General features: G+C 47.6%; 7 protein-coding genes across 7 annotated transcripts; 2 read left to right on the top strand and 5 right to left on the bottom strand.

The window, feature by feature from the left end:
• Positions 1-877: 877 nt before the first annotated feature.
• FSST1_002641 (non-ribosomal peptide synthetase) lies at positions 878-5,920 on the top strand (the record flags this gene model as incomplete). Its single annotated transcript, XM_083228650.1, has 4 exons — positions 878-1,824; positions 1,871-2,170; positions 2,218-5,209; positions 5,258-5,920. 4 exons carry the CDS (start codon positions 878-880, stop codon positions 5,918-5,920), a joined length of 4,902 nt encoding a protein of 1,633 aa, XP_083092823.1.
• Positions 5,921-6,632: 712 nt separating this feature from the next.
• FSST1_002640 (uncharacterized protein) lies at positions 6,633-7,655 on the bottom strand (the record flags this gene model as incomplete). The annotated part of the gene is made up of 1 exon (XM_083228649.1): positions 6,633-7,655. The coding sequence occupies one exon, from the start codon at positions 7,653-7,655 to the stop codon at positions 6,633-6,635; it is 1,023 nt and encodes a 340-aa protein (XP_083092822.1).
• Positions 7,656-9,409: 1,754 nt separating this feature from the next.
• Positions 9,410-11,441, bottom strand: FSST1_002639 (glycoside hydrolase superfamily; the record flags this gene model as incomplete). Its single annotated transcript, XM_083228648.1, has 2 exons — positions 9,410-11,269; positions 11,316-11,441. 2 exons carry the CDS (start codon positions 11,439-11,441, stop codon positions 9,410-9,412), a joined length of 1,986 nt encoding a protein of 661 aa, XP_083092821.1.
• An 825-nt stretch (positions 11,442-12,266) lies between these two features.
• Positions 12,267-13,873, bottom strand: FSST1_002638 (general substrate transporter; the record flags this gene model as incomplete). The annotated part of the gene is made up of 2 exons (XM_083228646.1): positions 12,267-12,546; positions 12,600-13,873. The coding sequence occupies 2 exons, from the start codon at positions 13,871-13,873 to the stop codon at positions 12,267-12,269; spliced, it is 1,554 nt and encodes a 517-aa protein (XP_083092820.1).
• A 3,763-nt stretch (positions 13,874-17,636) lies between these two features.
• Positions 17,637-18,730, top strand: FSST1_002637 (Alpha/Beta hydrolase protein; the record flags this gene model as incomplete). The annotated part of the gene is made up of 2 exons (XM_083228645.1): positions 17,637-18,516; positions 18,570-18,730. 2 exons carry the CDS (start codon positions 17,637-17,639, stop codon positions 18,728-18,730), a joined length of 1,041 nt encoding a protein of 346 aa, XP_083092819.1.
• A 172-nt stretch (positions 18,731-18,902) lies between these two features.
• FSST1_002636 (choline transport protein) lies at positions 18,903-20,662 on the bottom strand (the record flags this gene model as incomplete). The annotated part of the gene is made up of 5 exons (XM_083228644.1): positions 18,903-19,338; positions 19,391-19,689; positions 19,741-20,141; positions 20,191-20,505; positions 20,557-20,662. The coding sequence occupies 5 exons, from the start codon at positions 20,660-20,662 to the stop codon at positions 18,903-18,905; spliced, it is 1,557 nt and encodes a 518-aa protein (XP_083092818.1).
• Positions 20,663-21,331: 669 nt separating this feature from the next.
• Positions 21,332-22,107, bottom strand: FSST1_002635 (uncharacterized protein; the record flags this gene model as incomplete). The annotated part of the gene is made up of 2 exons (XM_083228643.1): positions 21,332-21,782; positions 21,836-22,107. The coding sequence occupies 2 exons, from the start codon at positions 22,105-22,107 to the stop codon at positions 21,332-21,334; spliced, it is 723 nt and encodes a 240-aa protein (XP_083092817.1).
• Positions 22,108-24,538: the final 2,431 nt, after the last annotated feature.

The following is a 24,538-nucleotide window of genomic DNA, read 5'->3' as shown; positions in this document are numbered from 1 at the left end:
AAAGCAATAATGGCACGGCCTGTAGATCAGTCTCAGAGCGTCAGACCGAACTCCACAAGTGTAAGAGAGTCAAGCGGCCTCTCTACGAAATAACTGCCGAAAATCGCAGATTCTAGAAAATCCAGCTTAGTTTAGTTCCATGTCATTAATCAGATAATGAACGTCAACAATACTGACGCAGACCGAGTCTGCGGCTTAGACAAGGAGGCTTGCGCACCCATGGTCCAATCCTGTAAAAACCGGGACTAGCGTTCGGCAGAGATTAACTAACCTTGCCGCATAGGGAAATGACATGCAAGCCAAGATACGGTGCAACCTGTTACAGAGCCGCAATGGCCGTAACCGGAATAATGAGTGCTGGGTAATCTACAAAGTTCCGGCAGTGCTTTTATTGCATTGTTTGACACCATTGGTTCTCGTATCTAGATGTTGACTGTTGCGGTCGAGGTTGTAAGCACAGACTGCCCCCTCCCTTGACAATCACGGCAGTGATGTTCAATTATTGAGGATACGTTACTTGAGTGCGTAGCAAAACAAGGAATGCTGGGTTCTCAATTCCCCGAGAGGCAGATTTGCTGAGATGGGCCCTTGTACAGATCGCATAGGCAAAATGTAACTCAACCAAGAATGCCGACGATCAGAGACGATCTTCAGGAGAATGCCTTGTCAACTAAGACAATGAAGCGACTATATAGCCTGCGATAAAGAACCTTGAGTAGGCGGTCGAAGCAGAACATTGAGATCTTCAGATTATCGCTTAACATTAGGAAGAGATCTGAGAGTTTAACGCACCGACATTCCCATTTTCCCATTCTGTCATCTTTTTGTACTCTCTTTTTTGGCGCGTCAATCACTTGATCAACGTTTACATCGCAAGATGGATCTGGGTGCTCTGTTGAGGGAGCTGTGCGATTCACCTACTGGTGATATAGTACAGAGCCCACAATTCCAGTCCCTTCGCGCCATGACCCCTGACAAAGCTGATCTGCTGTCGTCACTTCCTACGACAGGGGAGCCATCCACACAACCTCTTTACCTTCTTCACACTCTTTTGACTCAATTTTCTGGATCTTGGCCTGTCTTTTCACTCGTCAAGTGTTTGAAAAGAGTCTACAAACATCTTCCCGAAGATGTCAAGACTGGCAATGATTCTGAATCTGCCCTTCTTTTGAAGCAGACTACAGATCTTGTCAAGGCTTCATACACTTCCCTTGCCCATTTCATCAGCAACGAGAACAAACCAGCCCTCCGAGCTTCAAGTGGTGATCATATCATCACCCATCACGAACTGCGACAATTTGTCGACAACTTCCAACTTCCCGTCGATTCACCTGGTCGAAAGCCAATCGTCTCCATCGCCCTACCGAACGGTCCCCTCCTCGCTGCGACATGTATCGCTATCACAACATACTACACAGCATCGCCCATCAACCCCGCCGCCGGTCCAGAACAATTCCGAGCCGATATCCTACAAGCACGATCGAACTTTATATTGACAACGAGGGAGGAGTACACCAAGTTGCAGCTCCATGCATCATGGGTTTCGGACAACAATATTCGAGTTTATGTCGTCGATTGGATGGCTGGTGACGGCATCTCGGTCAAGACACTCGATGGCAAGTCTCTACCCATTGGCATGGTCGACCGAGTTGCCAACAAAGCCGACGATATCAGCTTGATCCTTTTCACAAGCGGTACTTCTGGTACCAAGAAGGTTGTACCGCTGACAACACACTCCATCGTCACTGGTGTAGTTGCTGTCATCGAGTCATGGGGTCTCACTTCTGAGGACATCTGTTTGAACATGATGCCTTTGTACCATGTGTAAGTCAACCTACCATGTATTCTCATGGTCGCTAACATTGTATAGTGGTGGTTTGGTGAGGAACATCTTCGCTCCCATTTTCGCCAACGGTTCTACAGTCTGCTGTCCGTCCTTTGATGCCAACCTCTTCTGGGATGTGGCTGAGACCATCCAACCTACTTGGTACTATGCCTCACCCTCAATGCACTCCGTCATCGTCGCCGAGGCAGCTGCAAGACCTGAGGCTTTACAGAAGAGTCGTATCAGACTTGCCTGTAACGCCGCTGGTGGTTTGCTACCGTCTTTGGCCTATCAGCTCCGGGACACATTCAACTGTGTCGTCCTTCCCAGTTATGGAATGACAGAGTAAGTCAAACATTATCTTCAATCACGTCGAATGCTAACACTACTAGATGCATGCCCATCTCCACCCCACCTCTCGACTACCGCCTCGACCGAGAGGGTACATCTGGTATCAGCACTGGTCCCGAGCTCACCATCCTCGACTGGTCCGAAGACGAAGTCCCTATCAACACCGTCGGACGAATCTGCGTGCGCGGCGATCCTGTCTTCCCAGGCTATCTCAAGCCTGATGGTTCCTACGACAAGTCACCTTTCAACGCGAGCGGATGGTTCGACACGGGCGACTTGGGATACATGGACGCTGATGGATATCTTTATATCACTGGCCGCAGCAAGGAAGTCATCAACCGTGGTGGTGAGCTGATCTCACCATTCGAGGTTGAGAATGCTATCATGACTGCTTCCAAGTCTGATGATTCACCCATCTACGGAAGAGTGTCACAGACTTTGGCTTTCTCGGCTACTCATGATATTCTTCAGGAAGTTGTTGGAGTCATTCTCGTGACACCATCTGGTGTCCCTCGTGTCGACCTCCGATCTCTCCATGCTGCATTGAAGACTTCCCTCCAGCAGGCGAAGTGGCCTGTCCTCATTGCTTACATGGATGACGTCCCTAAGAACAACAACAAGGTTCTTCGCATCAACCTTGGGAAGCGTCTTGGTCTTCCGTGCCTCACCGATGACACGCCTCACATGGGAAGACATTGGGATGCGACATGCCCTCCTGCTGACACTGCTCTGTCCGTGTCCATCGACAGCTCGCCCTGTCAAGTCGACTACCACATGCTTTCGACTCACATCCAGAGCATTGTTCCTGGTCATGTCGATGTGTTTTGTCTCCAGGGCAGCGACGGTGCACCTCATGCTGTATTGACACCCAAGACCAACGACGTTGTTGTCGAGGATACCAGCTTGCCCAACAGCATTCGACATGGACTTGGTGGTTTCATCGACAACTACATGGTCCCCGGCGAGATCCATATCCTCGACTGTCCGCTACCTCGCGGCTCTTCAGGTGAAGTCGACGTTGCCATGCTCCAGACGCAACTCGATGAGTTGATGATGGCTTCAATGAAGCAACTCGAAGCCAGCACAGAAGGACTCGTCACCAAGGCATTCGCCGAAGTTCTTTCTCTCCCACCAGCCGACATTTCCCGCGATGCCGACTTCTTCAGCCTTGGTGGTGATTCTCTTCGCGCTGGACGTCTTCTCGCGGCTCTTCGTTCCGAGTTCAGCATCCATCTTCCCATCACTGTCGTCTTCAACGATGGAACTGTCTCTGCACTTGCCGCTCACATTGACAAGATGCTAGAGACCAAGCGTGAGGGACAAGAAGAGGTTGACACTGTTGAGGGATGCACCACAACTCACAGTTCTACCAACCCATTCCTGATGCTTCTTCAGCTTGTCCCTCTTGTCGTCGTTTATCCTCTCCGTCGTGCCTTTCAGTGGACAGTCTTCTTCGTTGCTCTCGCCTACAGTCAGAAGCTTCCCACCAACCACTCCGTCCCAGGTCGTTTCCTGAACTTGGTTGTCTCTCTCCTCATCGCTCGCATAGTCACCCAGTGCGTTTCACCTGTTGTCGGTATCATGGCGAAGTGGTTCATCATCGGCCGTCATCGTGAGGGCATGTATCCTATGTGGGGATTGTATCACACCCGATGGTGGTTGGTGCAGAAGATTGTCGCTGTCTGTGGCGAGGGCTTCTTCAGTACCAATGACATGACTCTGAAGATGTACTATCGTCTCATGGGTGCTAGCATTGGCAAGAATGTTAAGCTCAAGGGTACTTCCATCGGAGAGTGGGATCTGGTCACTATTGGTGACGATGTGGACGTCACTGGATGTCACTGTCGACCTTTTGCTGCTGAGGGTAACACTTCCATGTATCTTGGCCGGATCACAATCGGGGACAAGTGCACAGTGGGCTTCTCTTCGATTCTTGTTCCAGGTACCACCATGCCAGCTAACACTTGTCTCGGTTTCAACTCGTCTACTTGGGAGATGCAGGATGCCAGCGAAGAGTATCGCGACCAGCTCCCCAGCGAGAGAAAGAGCGCTCACTGGCTTCTTGGTCTTCTCTTCACTTTCCCATTGAAGCTTCTCTCTCTCTTTGTGGCTGCTCTTCCATGGGCTGGTGGTCTTGTTGGCATGGTTCTGAAGAAGGCTTCACCAGCTGTGTCGCCTTTGAGAAGCAGTGTCGAATGGTTCTGTCAGCCTACGCGAATCGGATATCACTATCTTACTCGCGTTGCAGGCTGCACCTTCGGTCCTTTCTTCCTCTTTGCTTTCATCATGCTCGTCAAGTCTATTCTCGACTGCGTTTTCGGCAAGCTTCGCGCTGGATCTAAGCAGGAGACATCTACTGTGGCAGCTTGGAGGGCAGGCTTGATCAAGGATTTGTATCCTGTCAAGAAGCTGCACGGTATGACGAGCTTGTTTGGACAACACTACGAGGCTACCTCCATTGCACTGCGAGCTCTGGGTGCCAAGGTGGGACAGCGTGTCTATTGGCCTGGAACTGGACCCAGTGTTGGTGATTACCATCTCATCGAGGTTGGTAATGACGTTGTCTTTGGATCACGCTCTCATCTCGTTACCTCTGATGGTATCGGATCCGAGAAGGTCGTCATCCAAGACAGGGCCATGATCGCTGATCGAGTCACTCTTCTTCCCGGTGTCACTGTTGGAGAGCGAGTTACCATGGGTTCTGGTGCCTTGACCAAGCGAAGAGGTGCCTACCCTCACGGTATCTATGTTGGATCCAAGGCTGGTGATGCTGTTTGTCTTTCCACAGGTCGTGAAGACTCGAGCAATGGAAGTAGCGCTCGATCATCAATTCTGGACATGCCTTTTGATGAGAAGAAGTTCCAGAGCGATTCGGATCGCAGTCAGAACTCTGGAAGCATCAAGGATGAGAGCCAAGACAAGGACGACTTTGCAAAGGATCTATCTCCGTTCGGTCGAGCCTTCTATCTCAAACTTGCGCCCTACTACGTCCTTGGTCCTTTCGCCATCTTCTGCTACTCTACCTTCTTTGCTGTCTTCACATCCGTCTAATGGGACGCTCCCAGCATCTCGTCCATTCAGCTTGTCCGTGTTGTGTTCATCCATCTTCTCGGCACTGGTCTCACCTGGTGGAAGGATCTGGCTGCCATTTTCTGCACCATGCTCATCGCCATGGCTGTCATCACCACCATCCAGTCCGTCCTCGCCTTGGCCATTGTCATTCTGTCCAAGTGGGTTCTGATGGGTCGTCGAACACCTGGCAACTACGACTGGGACAAGTCTTCCTACTGCCAGCGCTGGCAGATCTTCCTTGGCATCGAGCGCCTTCGAAGGGAGTGCTACAAGGGCAATGGCATTCTGAACATGCTCACTGGAACGAGCTGGATCGTGCTCTACTTCCGTCTTCTTGGTGCCAAGATTGGAAAGGATTGTGCACTTTTTGCCAATGGCCAACCCAGTCTCATGTTCACTGAACCTGATCTGATCTCTTTGGGTGATCGTGTGGTGGTTGATGATGCTAGTGTTGTCGCGCACATCAACACTCGTGGCAAGTTCGACTTGAACAGGGTGGACATTGGGGATAGGTGTGTTCTTCGTACAGGGAGCAGACTTCTCAGTGGTGCTCGTATGGAGAATGACAGTTGTCTGTTGGAACACACACTCATTATGGGTGGTGATGTTGTGGAGGAGAAGTCGACGATGCAGGGTTGGCCTGCTGAGAGGTTCACTCGCAAGAGAGTTTGAGTGTCTCATGTATGTTTGGTTGCGTTTTTCTTTTTGTTTGTAGATTTCCATCGGCATCTTGGGAGGTTTTGTAATATTTGTATGCATTGCAGGCTTGTTTGGGCACGGTTCAAAAGTTATAGACTTAGACTGTATTTGTTCTTGTATCTTAGATCTCTGTAAAGAATGGTTTGACTTTCATTCTTCGTACATTTGCTCACGTCTTTCTGTCTCTTTCTTCAATAATGTTTTTGTGATGAGAAAAAAAAAACATACAACAGCGGGGATTCGCTGGTCGTCACCGACCCAACTACTAATCCGCCCCTTACCAGCTTGACTATGGGAGAGCGGACGGGATCCCGTATTTTCTGGTAGGTATGGTCGTATGTGAGAGTCTATGTAGCAAAGCAATGATATTTAGGGAGATTCAAAGTCTAGTAACAGACCATCAACGTGAAAAGTTAATATTTGTGTACAGGATTAATGATCCAAGTTAAGGAATGGCAAGCATATATGGTCACGTGATGCCTTTACATTCAACACAAACACTGATTGCACCTAACTTTAGTGTATTCTAAGACATTGACACGCTTAGTGGATAGTGAAAGTACTTATTCTAATACATTTGTTGATCTGAGTTACTCTTTACCTTGCAAGATTGTTTCAAGCCGTGATTTGGCTCTGACGTCTACTGGAACAGCAATCGCCAACCTACCATCGAGATATTTGGGTATTACGCTTCTCGAAATGTGTGATCCCAAAACGCGACCCCGTATCGCCAAGATGGTGAAGATCGGAAAGACTCAAGCTCAATACCTTCCCATGGCTGCCACCGACGAGTTTCCAAAGTCCCCTTGCGATGAAGGTCAATCCCATTAACCATCAGTACCAGTGGATCGTTACTTTGGGAGACTTCATAGAACCACTCCACCATAAATTCTGTCTGTGCTATTGAACCCATGCATTGTAATTTGTACAAGAGACCGATACCTTGACTTGTAAGACAGTGAGCAAAGTTGAGCATCTCGAGCCTTGTTTGTTGCTCAAAACGACTCTTCTGGTTTGACTCATTCAAGGCTGAAAGAGTAGCGGTGGCTTTGCTCATCATAGAAAGATATTGATCAAAGACGTAATAAGCAATAGAGTAAAATGCAGTGTGTTTGACACAAGATGAGGCCTGAAAGAAACGCTGACGTATAGACTCATTCCTTTTAAAAAGAATCTTCGCGTTGACGAAAAACATACGGCAATAGGTCTCGAAATGTAAGGCAGCCTCAACCAAGCGTCGTTTTTCGTTTGCAGACATTACCTGGAAATCTTGCAGCTGTTCGTATGGTTCTGCGTCTCGTTGCATCTCGGCCCAAGCTTGTGGCGCATAACTATCCGCAATCCACTCGGCCTCGACGAGTAGCTGATATGCGCCGGATAAGAGTGAGAGTTTACTTGAAGTAGATAGCTCCAAGCTTTGGCGGCGGTAAAGTCGTAGACTGGTCTGCTCCGCGTCTTGTACCTCTGATTTTGTTACTGGAGTCTTGGGCTCTCGGGAGCGTAGCCACAATGCCGAGATGAACATAGGTGAAAGGTTGTTGGAATTGTTGAGGTTGTTGACGCTTACCTTGAGGATCTGGTGTCGGTGGGCGAGAAAATGCTGCAGAAATAAAGGTGATGTTTCGATGACATTTTCAAGGTCATGAAAACCCAACATCATCATAATTTCTATGATGATTTCCGGGCTTAGGCAGTGCAGAGATGTCATGGTGGACGGTGGTTTGATCTTGACTATAATGCAACAATATTGTGAAGAACAAATATGATGAGGTGTAGCTTAGTTGATGTTGGTGAAAGGAAGAGAAACAGGCCAAAGGGAAGCAAGCAAGCGGGTTTCTTATACCTTTTGGAAGAGATTTAAGTTCATGTGTAAACGTTAAAGCTATCATGACTTCAATTATGAACTCTATTGTGGCAAAACATTAAAGGTTCTCTTAAGACAAGGTTTTCCAGCCACGGCATGACTCTTGCGGCATCAACTTTATGATAGAGGCTATGACTTATAAAGGAAGCTTCCTATTCTGTCCATAATGGTCATCAGAGGGCCGTTAAACAAGTTAACCGAGTATAGCAGAAACTCTCTGTATTTGTCTCGCTCTATATCCTGGATGCTTCTCTCAGCCCTGTAAAGTCTCCCAGCTATTCGTGTTCCTATCAATGGTTCTCCATCTTGCTCATCTACCAAGTTCATTCACATGGGGCCATCGGTCCATAGACCTGCGAAACGGTGACTGCCGACGAAACTTCCACGGCTAATAATAAAGTTCCATCTATTCTCACGCCATTCGACAGCTGGACTGGCTTTGCGATTATTATTCAAGCCGCGGTATGTTGCTTTGTGTAGATTTGACTTTTCTAGCCGAGGCCAAACTCGTTCTTGATCACTGAAGTTGTAGCACTGTGTATTTAGACACAGTGCGTCCATATCGTCGAGGCATTGTTGGGAAGGCACATTCTCCCGCCCCGAGTAGAACATAAGCACCCACCCATACTACAAGTACCCAACGGCGCATGATACTCCCTACAAAGTTTTATCAAGAGGCAGGTAAGATGGTTACTCACCATTTACAATTTTTCATCACAACATCATCACTTCAAAGTACCAGCACCATCAATTAGATATCAATTTCGAGTACGTATAGAGTTATACATTCCCCGTTAATTATTTCTAACCCATGAATAGTAACTACTCTATTTACATTAATACAGAATGGCTACCCAGTGGACAATACTACCAATCAACGCCCACGATCAGTGGACATATCTCCAACAGCGCGTATTCCAATACGGTGCTGAGGCGGACCTCAACCAGGATAGGCCCAATGCTGAAGTAGCTTCAGCATACCGGAGATACAAAACGATGACACTATTCTGCAAGACCCTGGAAAACATCCGGCGTCAATTTCGCCAACTACAACAAACACTCTTGCCTTGGCCTAAGAAGCCCAAATGTGAAATGCAGTTGTGTCTCCCAGCCCTCAAGGAACTACAGAGTCTTTCTAGATTAGGCTTTGATTTAGCAACTCGGTAAGTGTCTACTTGGCTCTAAAATATAAGTTTATACTAATTATTTTCTATGGACATGTTACCGCGCGACTTGACTTTCTAAATAGCCACCCATATGGATACAAGACTCTGAACCAACGCCGGAAGCATGAGCGTTACCTTCGAAAAGCTATTAGACAACTTGAAAGATAGGATTAGTGGTTGGACTATTGCGAACACTGGATTCCCATACTGCAGCAAAGCTGGGATAGCTAAAGGATTACGACATGGCTATATATGATAACGGTGATTATTCTACAACTACTATCATTCTGGACAGTTTAGACAAGTGTGGGAGGGGCAGTCGACAGTGGGATACTTGGATCATGCCATTCGCTTCATCATTGTAGAGTATCTAACTATTTACATAAAGGCTGGTTCCTTCCGTCATGTACCAATATCACACCACTACCACACTCAGCTAGCAAATCGCTTGCCCTTCTTGACGGTCTCAAGAACAGCAACACTAAGTTCAGGCATGGTGAATGTGAAAGCACCCTTCTTATCAGCCTTGAGAACAGTCTTGGTGCTCTTCACAACGTTGTTGCCCTTGTGAGGATCGTTGTAGGCAAAAGGAGTATCCTCCTTGTTGGTCAACAACGTCAACTCAGCCTGTGTACCAGCCTTGACACCCTCAAAGGACAGAGAAACAGGAACATCGGCGTGCTTGGTAGTGTTGTACGCAGCACCCTTCCAGATGAGGGTACCCTTGTCCTCGTTCTTACCAGCGACGTAGAACAGAGGGTCCAGGTCTCCCTTGACGGGGAGAGTGTGTGTCATGGGGTGGCCAGCGAAGAGTTCCCAGACGTACCAGCTGGTAGAGCGGGTAGTCATGGCGGCATCGGCGGCGAATTGGACCATGGTGATGGACCATTGCCAGCGGTTCTCGTTCTTGAGGATAGGAGCGTAAAAGGTTCCTGGGATACGATCGGCGTTGCGTTCGTAGCCGGCAAGAGCAACGGCCTCACCAACACCAGAGATCCACCAAGGATAAGGCATGAGTTGGCCCTCCCACTTGGTACCACCGTTGGGGTGAGTAGAAGCGACTTCACCGATGATGTGACCGTACTTGTTGTTGTCAAAGAGATCAAACTCCTCAATAAGAGCATCGGGCTCACGGTAAGGGTGGTAGTCACCGATTCCGGGCGCAGGGATGTCAAAGCCAGCGTCCTCAGCGGCTACAGGGTCGATGGAGGCACCAGAAGAGATGACAGTCAGGTCGGGGTGGGCCTTGTTGATAGCCTCGAGGAACATGGGGAATCGGTACTCCTTGTAGCTGTTCCAGCCGGTTGGGTAACCAGCAAGCCAGTCCTCGTTACCAATCTCGACGTAAGAAAGCTTGAAGGGCTTGGGGTGGCCAAGCTCAGCACGCTTCTTACCCCACTTGGAAGTGATAGGACCTCGAATGAACTCAATCTCATCAAGAGCATCGTCAATCAGAGGTTGAAGCTGGTCCTTGGAAGCAACACCACCATCAAGAGCAAGGCCAGCGTAGACACCGACAATGATCTCGAGGTTCATGTCTTCGGCCCACTGGAGGTACTCCAAGATTCCAAGACCGTGAGTCTGCTGGTAGCTCCAGACACCCTCGAAACCAGGACGGTAGCGAAGAGGACCAAGAGTATCCTTCCAGTCCCAGTAGGTCTTGTTGGTGTTACCCTCAAGCATGTTACCGCCAGGGAAGCGGAGAAGGCTTGGGTGAAGACCTTCGAGAGCCTCTGCAAGGTCAACTCGAAGACCGTTCTTGCGTCCCTTGTAGGTAGGAGGGAACAAGCTGATCAAGTTGAAGTCAAGAGCGCCATCAGCACCCTTGGGATCGAAGGTGATGGCAAAGGTGTTGTTGCTGTTGGGTGCATCCATCTTGGGCTTGAGGGAGAACTCGTGCTCAACCCACTTGTCCTTCTTGGCCTTTGACTTGACCTTGACGCTGCCAAAGACATCGTCTGTGAGGTTGGAACGCAGAGACGCAGTGAAGTGGCCCTTGTAAGAACCCTTGACCCAGAAAGAGCCAGTGTACTTGTGCTTCTTGACGTCCATGCCCCAGTATCCTTCGTTAAGGAACCCGATTTCCTTGGACTTGTCGCTCTTGCTGGGCTTGACTTGCATGGAGACGGGGAGGGCGTCGGAGAGGGGCTCGTCGAGTCGGCTGATGGACAGGTTGGCGCCATTGATGGAACGCCAGCCTGATAGCGAGACGGGGTACTTCTTGCTGTACTGGAAGGCTCGGTTGCGGATCAGCTCGGCGTAGATACCACCATCGCCAGAGTTGTTGATGTCCTAGATAAGTTAGCATGGGGCGATAAAGAACTCAATTGGAACTAACCTCGTGGAGGAAGCCATATTGATGACCGCTAGTAGCGTTACCGCCCTTGCTGTCGACCTTGATATCGACCGACTCGGCAGCAACAAAGCATGCCGCAGCAGCCAAAAGTGAACTGAAGCGAACCATGATGAAAAGTCTACACTCTGCAGATGGTGAGGTCAGAACAAGATGTAGTAGCAGGACGATCAGGTTATTTAAATACACATTTTTAATTTAGCCAACATCCCCTCTCCTTCACCCGCCCCAATAGCTTTCACAATGTGACGTCGGACAAGAGTTTTGTCAAGGGATCAACTGCAGGTACTGAACGGCTCACGAAGCGGTCCAATAGAGTTTTGACATTTACTCTCCGCATTATTGTCGATCGAATCATAGCAAATGCCGAGGGTGGAATTGATGCGACATGACATGTTTAACCGGCGGCTACGAATTAAGGTAAGGAAAACCTGGAGAATGATCAATTGAATGCGGGGGAATTACAAACAAAATGGCGGGTGAATTCTGGGGTGAAGAATGAATGACGTTAGACTTTTGTCGATCATGGCTCAATTCCGTCTTGGAGTAAGACCAGGGCATGAGGAATTGACTGTTTCAATTCGTGCGCATGGGAGAGCTTTGGAGCTTGTGTGGGTTCAGGTCGTATTTCCCCCATAAATTACTCGGTATTATTCCCCGGTTTGAGCTTAGACTTCGGCATGGAAAATGTTCATCATTCCTCCACGAATTAAAGACTCTAAACTTGACCGGTTCATCCCATGATCGCCGGTTAAAATTGCTCAAGTCGCACGATTGAACAAAAGTCACTGATAATCACATAAAGAACAATGCGCACCAATTGTTGATGTCGTAATCATACTAGTATTCTATTGATCTAGTTGTCTATCAAAAATGTCGTCAAACATAAACACAATCGCTTTGTTTCGCTTCCCATTCTAAAATCCAATCATCCATTTATTCATCGCCCTGTTCCAAGTGGTCGGCCTTCTCCTTGCTAGCGAGGAACTGCTGAGGAGTTTCGCGAGGTCGGTTCTTAGCGAACTTGACAGTAGCGAAAACTGAAGGCGACTCCTTGAAGACGAGCTCAATCTCCTCAAGGCTACGACCCATGGTCTCGGGGAAGAAGAGGTAGACCGAGATGGGAACACAAGCGGCGATGACAGCGTACACGATGTAGTACTGCCAGCCGATGGTGTTGAGAGCGACGGGAGTGACCATGACAACAATGAAGTTCCTGTGAGTTTGTTAGTGACTGATACAAAAGCCAAGACGAGAAGAAGAACTTACCATAGCCAATGGTTGGCAGTCGAGATGGAAGACATGGCCATACGAAGACGGATGGGCGCAACCTCGGTACAGTACAAGAAGTTGGCACCCAGGAAACCGATGGGGACAAAGGTGTTGTAGAGGTAGATGAAGCAAGCAGCAGCGATCATGGCAGGCTCGTTCTCGGGTCCGAAAGAGGTGGTGATGGCGAGAGCGATCATGCAAGCCGACATACCAGCACCGCTGATGATGAAGACCACACGACGACCGAATCGATCGATGGTGAAGAAGGCGATGAACGAGGCGGCAAACTTCCATGTCAGAGCACCACCAGTGAGAGCCTTGGATGTCTCAGCGTCGAGACCAAGGTTCTTCTGGAAGAGAACGTTGGCGTAGACACTGACGAGGTTGGAACCACTCATCTGCTGGTAGAACTGAAGGAGGATGCAAAGAGCGAAGCGGTATAGGAGCTTGTCGTCACCCATCTTGAGCATGTCGCCAAGACGAGCAGCCTTGTCGGAGGTCTCTTCGAGGGAGTGTTCAATGCCAGCGACTTCGGCAAGGACTTCGGTCGAGTCGATGGGGAGACCGCGGAGGGCAGCGACGGCGTGACGGGCTTCTTCGGATCGGTTCTTGAGGACGAGCCATCGGGGACTCTCGGGGAAGCAGTAGATGGAAGCCATGAGGATGAGGGAGAAGAGGATGGCGATGGCGATGGGAGGTCTCCATGTGACGGAGCCATGCTCGAACTCGAAGAAGCCAAGGTTGATCCAAGACTCGAGGACGTATCCAAGACAGATGAAGAGACCAGTGAGAACAACTTGTCGACCACGGTTCACGGCGGCCGAAGTCTCACTCTGCCAGACAGGAACGATGGAACTCAATTGACCGATACCCAAACCGATGATGACACGACCGACAATGAACTGCGCAAGACCGAAAGACGAAGCCTCGAGGATTTCTCCAATCAAGGAGCAAACAGCAGCAGCGAAGATGACATTGCGACGACCGAACTTATCACCAGTCCACGAACAAGACAGCGAACCGATAAGAGCACCAATAACAAAGGTAGCAACGACAAAGCCCTGAAGTGTAGACTTTGCGCTCTTCTCAGCACCTTCGGAGTTGACGGTGTCGATCTCGGGGAATGTCTTGACCCAATCCTCCTCTGAGAGAAGACCACCAATGCCAGCTTGGTTGTAGCCGAAGAGGATGAAAGACGGCGCGACGATGGCGGCGATTTGGAGAATGGCCAGGGACTTGCCGCTGGCTCCAAGGTAGGTTGGTACGCTCATCTTGAACAATTTGTGATGGGGTATACAAAACAAAGAGCGATAAGGTAATGAAGCAAGATGATAGGTAAATGGGGATCTGGGTTCTTTATACCCAGATTGTCAAAACTTCAGAGTTGGAGCTAAGAGTGTTCGTTCTGCGGAGCCCCATGGGATTCAATCTCAAATCACGGAGGCCAAATACCCTGTATGTGGGGGTTTAGTTTATGAGAGTAATGAATGAAACGTAAGAAAGAAACCATTGTTGTTGGTCAGCTATCTTGTTTTTTTCGTAGACTGGGATTTTTGCCATTATCGTGTTGTTGGAAAAAGTGAAGTCTAAACGGCTATTACGGCACGGTCTCTTTTCGGTGGCTTCACTAATTTTATGGGGAATTGGGTCCGTGATTCTCCGCTTTCGTCATTTTCGCGACTCGCGAGTTGGAGAAAAAAGTGGAAAATCACTCAAGACTCTGTCGGAGTAACCAGAAGAGGAATTTGTTCCTCGAAAAGAACTGGGCTGTAGGGCAGTTTGAGGCTCATGGACCTGCATCTACGGCAGTGAAAGACATGGGTGTCCATGTTGAGGATATCCAGTTAATTACTAAGATGAATGCGACATGAGAGAATGGATGACCTTGGTTGTTAATCTGCTCGTGTTGTAGAGATGACAGTAAAGCCAAGCTGACAGCAAAGTTCTGACTCGTAAACGTGTCGAGGGAATTAATTCCTTCTCGAAGGTTTCCAGAAACGAAAACGGTTCGGCCAGGAATTGTCGATCTTACCCCTGTTGGCCACGAGTCTTGGCCGATTTATCCGTCTTGGAGGAGCGGCAGTTAAAGAGGTTTAGCTAAGATCAACCCGTGACATCACCTCCAAAAAAGTTCATGATCAAGCGTCGCGCTTTTCCTCTGCGATAATTACCCCAAATGACTGATTTGACCAAGTGAAATGATTCATTCAAGTGACATTACAGTGGAATCGTCAAAAAATTGGGTAATTTGGGGAAAACGGCCAACTTTTCGGGGAAATTGGAGTCTCGTAACCAACGAAACACGGCGAATTAATAAAATTGTGGGAAACTCGAAAGACCCCTTCGTCTCTTTCCCCTCATTTCTGGGGAACATTAAGCTCATGAGATAGGTCCATGTCCGTGATGAATCCCCGTATTTCTCATTTCGCCTCAACAAAACAGAGAAAAACCTGTTCGATCCACTGTCGCGCGGTCAGACACTCCAAGGATGCATTTGGGGGAGGTTGCCTCGGATATCCGTTACTGCGTTACTGGAGATAAACCTCCACTACCGGATTTATAGCTTTCCCCTCCTTCTCCAAGCGACCGAGCTTTTTTTTTCTTCTCACGGGGAGAGAAAAGTGACCACTACAACACGACAGTTAGCACTCAACGTTACATGTCGGTTCGGTTCGCCCGCTTCCCGATTATTAAACTGCAAGTCAGAATCATGCAAAGGTCTCTTGTGATTTTTGGAGTAATTGTGCTGCCTGACATTGACCTCCACTCTCTGATAAGCGTTTGTGACCGCCAGATTCGTGTATCGGCTTGCTATTTTGGTCTGTCGGAGGAATTGTAGCAACACCGTATCACGGCCGAGATAATGTAAAGAAAAGGAGTTTATCGCTTCATGAGATGCATTGTTTTGTATTTTGAATGTTAATTGACCGAATGGTATGCTAGGCGCGAGAAGTCGCGTCTGATGATGGCGAGTTTTCACCGAGACGTGTTTAGTGATGGTCGTGGTAGTGGTTAGTGGGACGACGGGTTGAGACAAGGTCACGGTCGGGAAACTTCAGCGACGACAATAAGCATAAATTAATCTCTGCATAAGCTTGAGAAAGGATCGGCCTGTTTGTTCTCGAAGTCTGAACAATGGATTCACTGACGGAACCAATTCAAGACGATGAAATGTTCCATTTGCTTGTGATTTCGTTACCCTACAACAGTGGAATCTTGGGCCAATGACCAGTCGCTTGGATGTTGTTGATGGGGTTCTCCATCTCCCCTCGCTTACACTCCAGCCGGATAAGACTTTACCCACGCGGACTCGACGAGTGTCGGCTGGCCATATTGAGCCGGTCATGGAGTTTCTCTTTTGGGTTAGTTGGTCCATGGAAATACCGGATTTCCTCGATTCGATCTTGTCTGTGGACACTGGAATCTCATATCAGGTGACTTGACTGTGCTTGCCACTATCGCCGAATTTGCAGCATTCCACTATGAGGAGTGTTTGCTCCATCGCGTCCATCTCCAAGGATTACCAGACAACGCTTCAATTGAGCGGTCTGTTACAGGACGATGCGTTCCAATCTTCACTTATACAATAAATAAAAATGAATAAAAACAAATCTACAGCAGTACACTCCAAGCAATTGAACAGTTTGTCATTCAGTGGTGATTCCAATGTCGGCATTGTCAATTCAGCACGGCGGTGATGGATGGTCAATTGAGTGGAGGAATGAAGCTCGCGATGTAGACGTTGACATAAATGATTGCTCACTTTAGCGGTGTGCGACACGTTATTTGTCGGGCTTCAAATTTGTCATCCACATACCTAATGTTGTCCCGATCCACCCGCCAAGTCAATTGCCAGCGGGCGAAGGTCTCTGGACTCTGCCTCTGAGGTGTAGGTTAGCTCACCAGCCAACAGATATGGCACGGCAATTGAGCAATACAGTCTACCTTTGCATTTCGTTTGACCAAATACGCTTGTTTCGATATCTTATAATTAACATCGAATAATCAGGCTCTCAATTAATTGCTCCAGGAGGTTGATGGCTGATGGTTTGTAGAATGCAGTGGTGCGACAAAAGTAAATTCCCACTCCATCTGCTATGAGGGACGCTTACAGGACATACAGGCCTAATTAACCACTGTAGGCATGCATCAACTAAATACTCAACGCTTTTTCATGGTTCAGCTCTTGTTTATGTATTTCCCTTGTCGCGCTCTTCAAAAGTAACTGTTTATCTCTTCAATTCTTAATTTTCCCCTATAATTGAGCCAGATCTCTGTCGCCCATTTTGACCAAGTTGTCAATTGGTGGTACATGATCTTATGTCTTATCGGAATATCGTGGTTACCAACCAACAAGCAAACGAGTCACTACTGTAGCAACATTAATTCAATGCTCAACCCGACTCAATGGTTTAGCTTTCTTTTATGTATTTACCTTTTCGCGATCTTTAAAAGTAAATGCTCGTCTCTTTAATTCTCAACTTTCCCTTACAATTAAGCCAGATCGCTGTCGCCCATTGTGACCAGGTTGTCAATTGACGGTGCATGGGCTTATCGGGACACTCACTGTTGGAACCAACAAGTAAATGTACATCATCGCCAACTGACCTGGGTAAAAACACCAAAACTAAGCTGTGTTTCCAAATACCACGCGCTTGAGAAGCAGATTGACATGTCTATCAATTGTTAAGTATTTGTTAATAACTTGTCATGATCATCCCAAGTTGTTGTTCTCACCCACTGTCAGCACCAACGCGTAGCCAATCACATTTTCGATGACATTACTCAGCAGATGACTGTTTCTACAGATGAAAGCATTGATTGGTCCGCCGTGTAAGACAAGGCCCATATTTCCCAAAACGAACACCGTTCGCCCAAAGGAGTAACCGGAGCTTAAAAATCGCAGGATTACGAACCTTGGTGGACTACATCCTGTAAGAGAGGTAGATGAAGTATAAAGATGGTAGAATAGCAAGAAAATATATCAAATCATTCACTACTCAAAACAGTTCTCTGTCAACTTTTACTTGCAACATGCGATTCTTCAACATCACCTTGGCCTCTTTGGTCTCTGTCGCAACAGCTCTTTCTTCCTTTGACACTTGGGCTCATGGACGTGTTGCTCTCAACGACGTCAGCATTCACTTCCGATATGCTGGCTCAGGACCTCCACTACTTCTCGTCCACGGAAACCCCCAACACAGCCTGACATGGCGATTCATCGGCCCTATCCTCGCCCAGAACTACACCGTTATTGCACCTGATAACCGTGGCGCTGGTGACTCTAGCATTCCTCCCGATGGTGACTATACCGCAGCTGCCTCAGCAGAAGACCTCAAAGGCGTGCTGGACTTTTTGAACATCACGTCTGCATATGTTTTTGCTCATGACAAGGGAGTCGGGATGGCAACTGCTCTAGCCATTAAGCACCCTGATGTAGTCAAGAGACTTGCACTCGCTGAATACCCTCTTCCAGGCTTTGGATATGAGCAATCTGCAAACCCAGCTGCCTACTGGGACCTCTACCAGAACTGGCAACTGGCATTCTTCCAAGTCACTGACCTCGCCGAGTTTCTCATGTCGGGTAAAGAGAAACAGTTCCTGCAGTGGTACTTCTACCACGGAAGTTACTCTGGAGTCGAGAGCTTCAGTGAGGAGACTGTCAACAGGTACACGAGCAGCATCTCCAAGCCTGGATTCCTGAGGGCCATGCTGGGACCCTTCTCTGCCACGACTGTCTCCAAGGATGCAGAGTTCTTCAAGACTTCGTTGAACGAGACTAAGTTGAGTGTTCCACTCCTTGGAATGGGTGGTGAGGCAAGTCTGGGACTCGAATCTCTTCTTCATGACTCGTTTGATCCCATCTCTACGAATGTAGAGATTGATGTTATCCCAAAAGCTGGACACTGGATTGGTAAGTACTGAGTCAAAGCACTTGGAGAGAACATGCGACTAACCATTTACTAGCTGACGAGAACCCCAAGTGGACTGCGAAACGTGTTGCCAAATTCTTCCAAGATGGTGATGAGAGTCCCAAGAAGGTTGACCTAGCTTATTTGGATGACATGGTAACTCTGGATGTTGGATACTTCGGTACAAGAAGGAACTTCAAACTTGGATCTCAGTGACTTGTTGGCCAGTCATGGCTTCTCGATATTAGTCTATATGAGCTTTCGTGGGAGGCAGAACAGTTGAGTTTTGTATTTGGCAGATAGATACTTTGGTATGTAGATATAAAGAGGGTTTGCACTTGACAACGTCATGATCCAATTCCGTACAAATATAATTAGAAAATGCCTCTTATTCCTCTTTAGCCTTCATCATCCTTTCTGTATACTCAGAACCAACCTTGAACCACCATGCACCAATTAGGATAGCCAAACCACCCACAACAACGCATGTATAGTTCATGTTTGAAGCCCCAACGGGCATGACATACGGGAAAGAGAAAAAGACAATTGCAAATGTAAGCCAGCACACCGTAACAGTGTTTACAATGGGACCAATTGTTGGACCCATGTGAAACGCACCCTTGTGCATGTTCCTCCTCCCAGTAAGCAAGTTCGTGAGAATCGGAAACATATAAGAGATGTTATTGATAGTGACAGCAGTGCCCAGAAGAGAGTTGAATGCTGTTGACGAGCCGAGATATAAGCATCCCAGAGCCGCAACGATAGCTGTGACAGCAAGTTGGGAGTTGAAAGGAATCTTCAAGCTTGAGTGAACCTTGGACCATCTATACGACAGTTAGTTACAGCGCTATCAGGATATGTAGTTGATTGACTTACACCTTCGAGAACGGAATAGCTCCATCTCGGGAAAAGGCCCAGAAGATTCGACCTGTGCTGAGCTGCGAGCTAATGACGCAAGGACCGAGAGCGATGAAAAGGATGAATAAGAGACCGAACGCACCGCCAGTCTTTTGAGTGACTTGACGGAAGAGTTCTGCAAGAGGCATTCCGGTATTGCCTGTGGTTAGCTGGTCGAAATCCTGAATCGAGAACATCAGGCTGATCAGATAGGTGAGACCAGTGCAGAATGCGATAATCAGGGTAATAGCAATGGCCAAGGGAGCATTCTTTGAAGGCTGCAGATTTGTTAGCTCTTAGTTATGTATTAGTTACGGTAGGAAACATACGTTGGGCATCTCTTCCGTGATATGGGTTACTCCATCTAGACCACCAAGAGAGTAAAGAGGATTGACCAAACCAGTAATGAAGCAAATTCCGTTGTTTTGCCAACCCGTTGTATTAATCCAAGTCCTGAAGACGAACTCAGGATCACGATGCGTTGGGGCGCATGCAACCACAGTAACCAATACAGCAAGCCAACCGATTTGTAGGTAAAAGAGTGAGAACTTGTTCAAGGCAGGGATGATCTTGTTTCCGAACATGACAACTCCAGCGGTGAGTAGGTTCAAACCTTGATAGACAATAAATGTTTGCCAAGCCTTGATTTCGAGGTCGGCTTTGTACAGAGCGATTAATGCCATCAGGATTTGCGCATAGATGATGTTGGTAGAGGCAGTTGTAAATATCCCTGGTCTTTGTTAGCGGGCTAAAACTTTCTCGTTATCCGCTTGACTTACAACCGAGAACACTGAACCATCCGGTGAGGAAACTCAAGATGCCAGTTCCTCTTCTCGGCGCAACGGCTGCTATCCAATGATACATGCCACCTTCAGTAGGGTAGGATGAAACAAATTCAGCAAGTGAGGCACCGAGGAAGCATTGCAGAATCGTCACCAACATAAACCCATAGATGACAGCACCAGGACCTCCAGCTCCAATCTCAGTGATCAGACCAAGACCCAGTCCCGTCCACGAGATAGTTGTTGTAGAGGCAAGGCCGATCAAGCTTAGGGTGCTGAAATGTCGGTTCAGCTCCTGTGTATGGCCTGAATCTAAAAGTTAGCAAGATTGCTGTATGAAGGAACAGAGGTGATGTAACGAACCCATTTGTGCCAGGCGCAACTCATCGGCGTTTATCTCGGCTTTGGTCTCCGAGACATCGAAGCTCCTTTTCAGGTTGGAGATACCTTCATCTTGTGGAATAGCCATTCTCAATTGATCGGATGGTCAATTTTCTGACTCAAGTTATGTCTTGCAATATGTCAAGACAGCCATCAACTTTGGAGGTTTCACCACGACATCTGGGGTCACGCGAGATATAAGCAAATCCGTGGTTCATGAGAGCGAATAAGCTTAATCCTTGAACGATAGCTTATCGGTTAGTCGGCACAGCGCTTGCATGTCGTGTGAGCATTCGAGATCTACAGTGGGCCAATACAACTCCCGTATCTCTGTTTCTTCTAATGATAGCGATAACCCGGATGCGGGTAACGTGACATTGTACGAGGTGAGAGGCACTATAACCGGTCAAGTCCGGTCCGAACCAGATTGATTGCCGGCAAAGCCCGGGTCACATGCCTGTTGAGATACAACCAAGAGTGCTTCCTACAGCTAGGATAGATAAGCATTACTACCCCGCATAATTCATTTACTGTCGTTTACACTCGCGCTACGGATCAGATATGCATCCAATGCGCTTGGACCTCACAGCAATGTCATCATACCATCAAGTGTGGGAAGCACCACTGTGGGACTGTGTCAAAACATCACTGAGTTTTGCATTTGGCAGATAAATACTCTGGTAAAATAGATACAAAGAAGTGTTGCACCCGGCAACGTCCTAATCCAATCCTATATACATTCATTCCTTCAAAGCCCTTACTTCTTGACAGCACATCCAACACGCTTAGAGCTGACAGCAATGTCATCGTACCAGAAAGTGTTGGAAGCGCCACTGTAAGACTCCCAGCCAAAGTAGACACCCTGGATCTTGGGCTTGGGGTTGCTGTTCTTCCAGCCGTTGCTGTAGGAGGCAGGGTTGTTGGGCCTGTAGACGAGACCCTTGACAGGGTTGTCGTTGAGCCAGGTGGCGATGGTACCGTCGGGGGAGAGGTGGTACTCGAGGCACTGCCATGTGTTGGCGGGGATGTTCTTGGAGGCGGCGATACCGTCGGGGGAGAGATCGGGGAGGGTAGCGTCGTCGGATTCGTGGTTGAACATGAGGATCTTGCTCTGGCCACCGATGCGGAGGTGCTTGCCCTTGCCTTGGGCTGCGTCGGGCATGGTGATGAAGGTAACGTGGGAATCGTCGAGGGCCTTCTCAGACTTCCTGTACAGTTATTAGTGAGTGAACATCGCAACATCTCAACCAAGGTATCTTACATCCAGGCTCTGACGTAGACGTCACCACTGGGAATGGCATCGGTGCCAAAGAACTTGTGTCCACAGAAACCATTGGGGCCACCAGTGACCTTGATAGAGTTGGTACCACTGTGACCAGTTGTCTTGTCAAGAACAACCTTTCCACCCTGATCACAGTCAGGAGCATAAGTAGGCCAAGCTACCTGATCCCAACCACTCTCAAAATCCTCGGCGACCTGGCCGAGAGCGAGAGGAAGCACAGAAAGTGCAGCAACAGCGATTTGACGAAGCATGATGAATAGAATATGTAGAAGAACGGAAAAAGAATAAAGAATCGAAAGTGAATAGAATACTGAAACAAAAAGACAAGCTGCCAAGGACAGGCCAAGAGATATATATAAAGGGTTTATGACATTCTACGCGATAAATTGCAGGCGATATTAGGGATTCACAGCTGAAACAGGGCGGCTCTTTGCGCAAGTCGTAATTGGGTCGTGCTGGGATGTTCCGGTTATTTCGGAATTGAATGCCCGCAATTACCTTGTCGGGCGCGGACGCTGGTCAACCTGAGACAGAATTGGTAGTTTTTCCACGGAGGGGTCTGAAACGAGGAATTTATCCGTCTCCGGTCTGGGCTTCTTTGGGATGACAGGACGATTTTATAGTTGTTTATACCGCTTTTTGATCTTTTGTGATATCAAAATGCACTTTTGGAGTATATGAAGTGAGTTATAATGAGTTGTTCAAGACTGGATAGGTAGAAATGCTTTATGGACAGATAGACGGCTGCTGTCTAATTGACAGAGTTGGTGGTGAGATAAGATAGCTGGCGATAAGATATGATAAGATAGCGACAATATCGATAAGCACAGTAGGGGCGGGAAGATACAATCGATAAGAGACGATAAGAGATAAGCGATAGTGGATAAGATGCAACAAGATCAAATGAGACAAGACAGTGAGGCATTTAATTACCCTCATTGTCAATAAGTCTTTAGCAATTACAGTAATAAACTAGGGTGGAATAAGACAGTAATGGCTACAGGATCCTCAACATTATGCTTAGAATGGGCATAGTATAAAACGATTAACTGGAACTGGGTTATTATTATGGATTGTCGATAACTTTATCCTTTAGGAACTGACTGATAATCCAGCTATCCTGCAGAGATTTCTAGATGTTGACATCATCCATGTCATCTTGTCTAATGAAGGTATAACTGTCGCAAAAGACACTGGGAATGTCAACTCAATCGAAATTACTGAAAGAGTTACAGGCGGACGTATGAGCATGGTAGAGTGAGGATGAGCGCATGATAAGTCGAGGAGCAGCAATGGCATGAAGTGACTTGTCTGTCAGTTGGCGTTCCGCTCTGTTCAAAGTCGACGGGAACTACGCTTCTGTCACTGATATTTGATCAATAAAGAAAAAACAGAGAATGAAGGTTCTAGTGAGTATCTAATACTGTTCTTCATTCAAGATGGCATTGCTATCTATGAAGAAGGTCTAGGCAACTTTGACTTCCAAGATGATTACTCTACATCATTAAGATTCCGATGTAACGAGAATGACAGTAGTGACTTGAAGAGTGTCAATGGATGAAAGTCTCAGTCAGGGTCCGATTGTGGCGTAGTTTCGTAAGCAATAGCAAACTTATTGCCTATCGCCACTCCTAAATTATCATCACCTGCTGGCTCGGTAAGTTCCCAATTCCGTTCGAGGGTAAGAAGCCGTAAGAATCTGAGTTCTATGTTGCTACTCAACGTGATTTCGTTTCTGTTACGGATCAAAGTTGGTGACCTGTGTATTCCAGGTAAACGTAAGGACCATTAGTAAATATGTAGAAAACTGACCCTGAGGTGGTCTGGTAGGAAGCCCATAGGTACTGGCTATTGGGACAGGTATCGTTGGCAGATGTTAATAAGTAGATATAACAAGATATACTTCTAGAATATGTTTGGGCGAGGAAGCACTTAGGGTTCTTCATACATTAGATGCAACATGGATATGAGGTTGAGGTGTCACCGCTGAAGTAGTACTGCTGGTAGGCAGGAACCTGCATTGGTATGTTTAGAACAATGGCAATGCCAACATTTGCTATCTTTGAGATGGCATCTGAGCCACAAGCTTCTTAGCAGGGAGTGGCTGGAATTATGCTTCGGATCGTGACTACGTGATGTTATTTTATGATGCTTGTATTTATGGTTGATAGTAGTAAAGCTTACCTCTCTCGGTAGTAATAGTTTGCCGTGTAACAGTATCATGTACAGTAACTGCGGGTGAGACCATCACAACATTGGTCTGTGTCACCTTTAGAGGATAGTCTGTCGGAGTGACGATCTCTATTCACAACAATCTTTGTCTTCGTCTTAGGTTGCAAGGTCGCACGCATACCCTGGACTGTACTACTGACAGTTTTGACCGTGGTTGAAGGAACAGTCCTGGTGCAGTCTAGCCGCTGAGGGTACTGAGAACAGGCGGCACGAGGTGAAAGCTACTTTAAATCTCTGAATTTGAGCTAGTGGACATATTAGCCAGAAATTATGAGATATTTGAAGTTGTCGGGAGTTTTGACTGTGCTGGTAGAGTAGCTCGTAACAGTCATAGTCGTGGGTGTGGTGAATGTTGTAGTGAAGTGTGTTCTAGTCGTTGTTTGTGTGTTTATAACAAGTCAGTACTATGACGAGTCAGTGGCGATTCTGGCTCCCTTCCTACCGGTCACT

This window comes from Fusarium sambucinum, chromosome IV (genome assembly GCF_050947815.1).
Source record: "Fusarium sambucinum isolate potato_lamoka chromosome IV, whole genome shotgun sequence".
Classification (NCBI taxonomy): Eukaryota; Fungi; Ascomycota; class Sordariomycetes; order Hypocreales; family Nectriaceae; genus Fusarium; species Fusarium sambucinum.
Note: the sequence above shows the minus strand (reverse complement) of the source record. Positions and strands in the feature narration are given on the sequence as shown.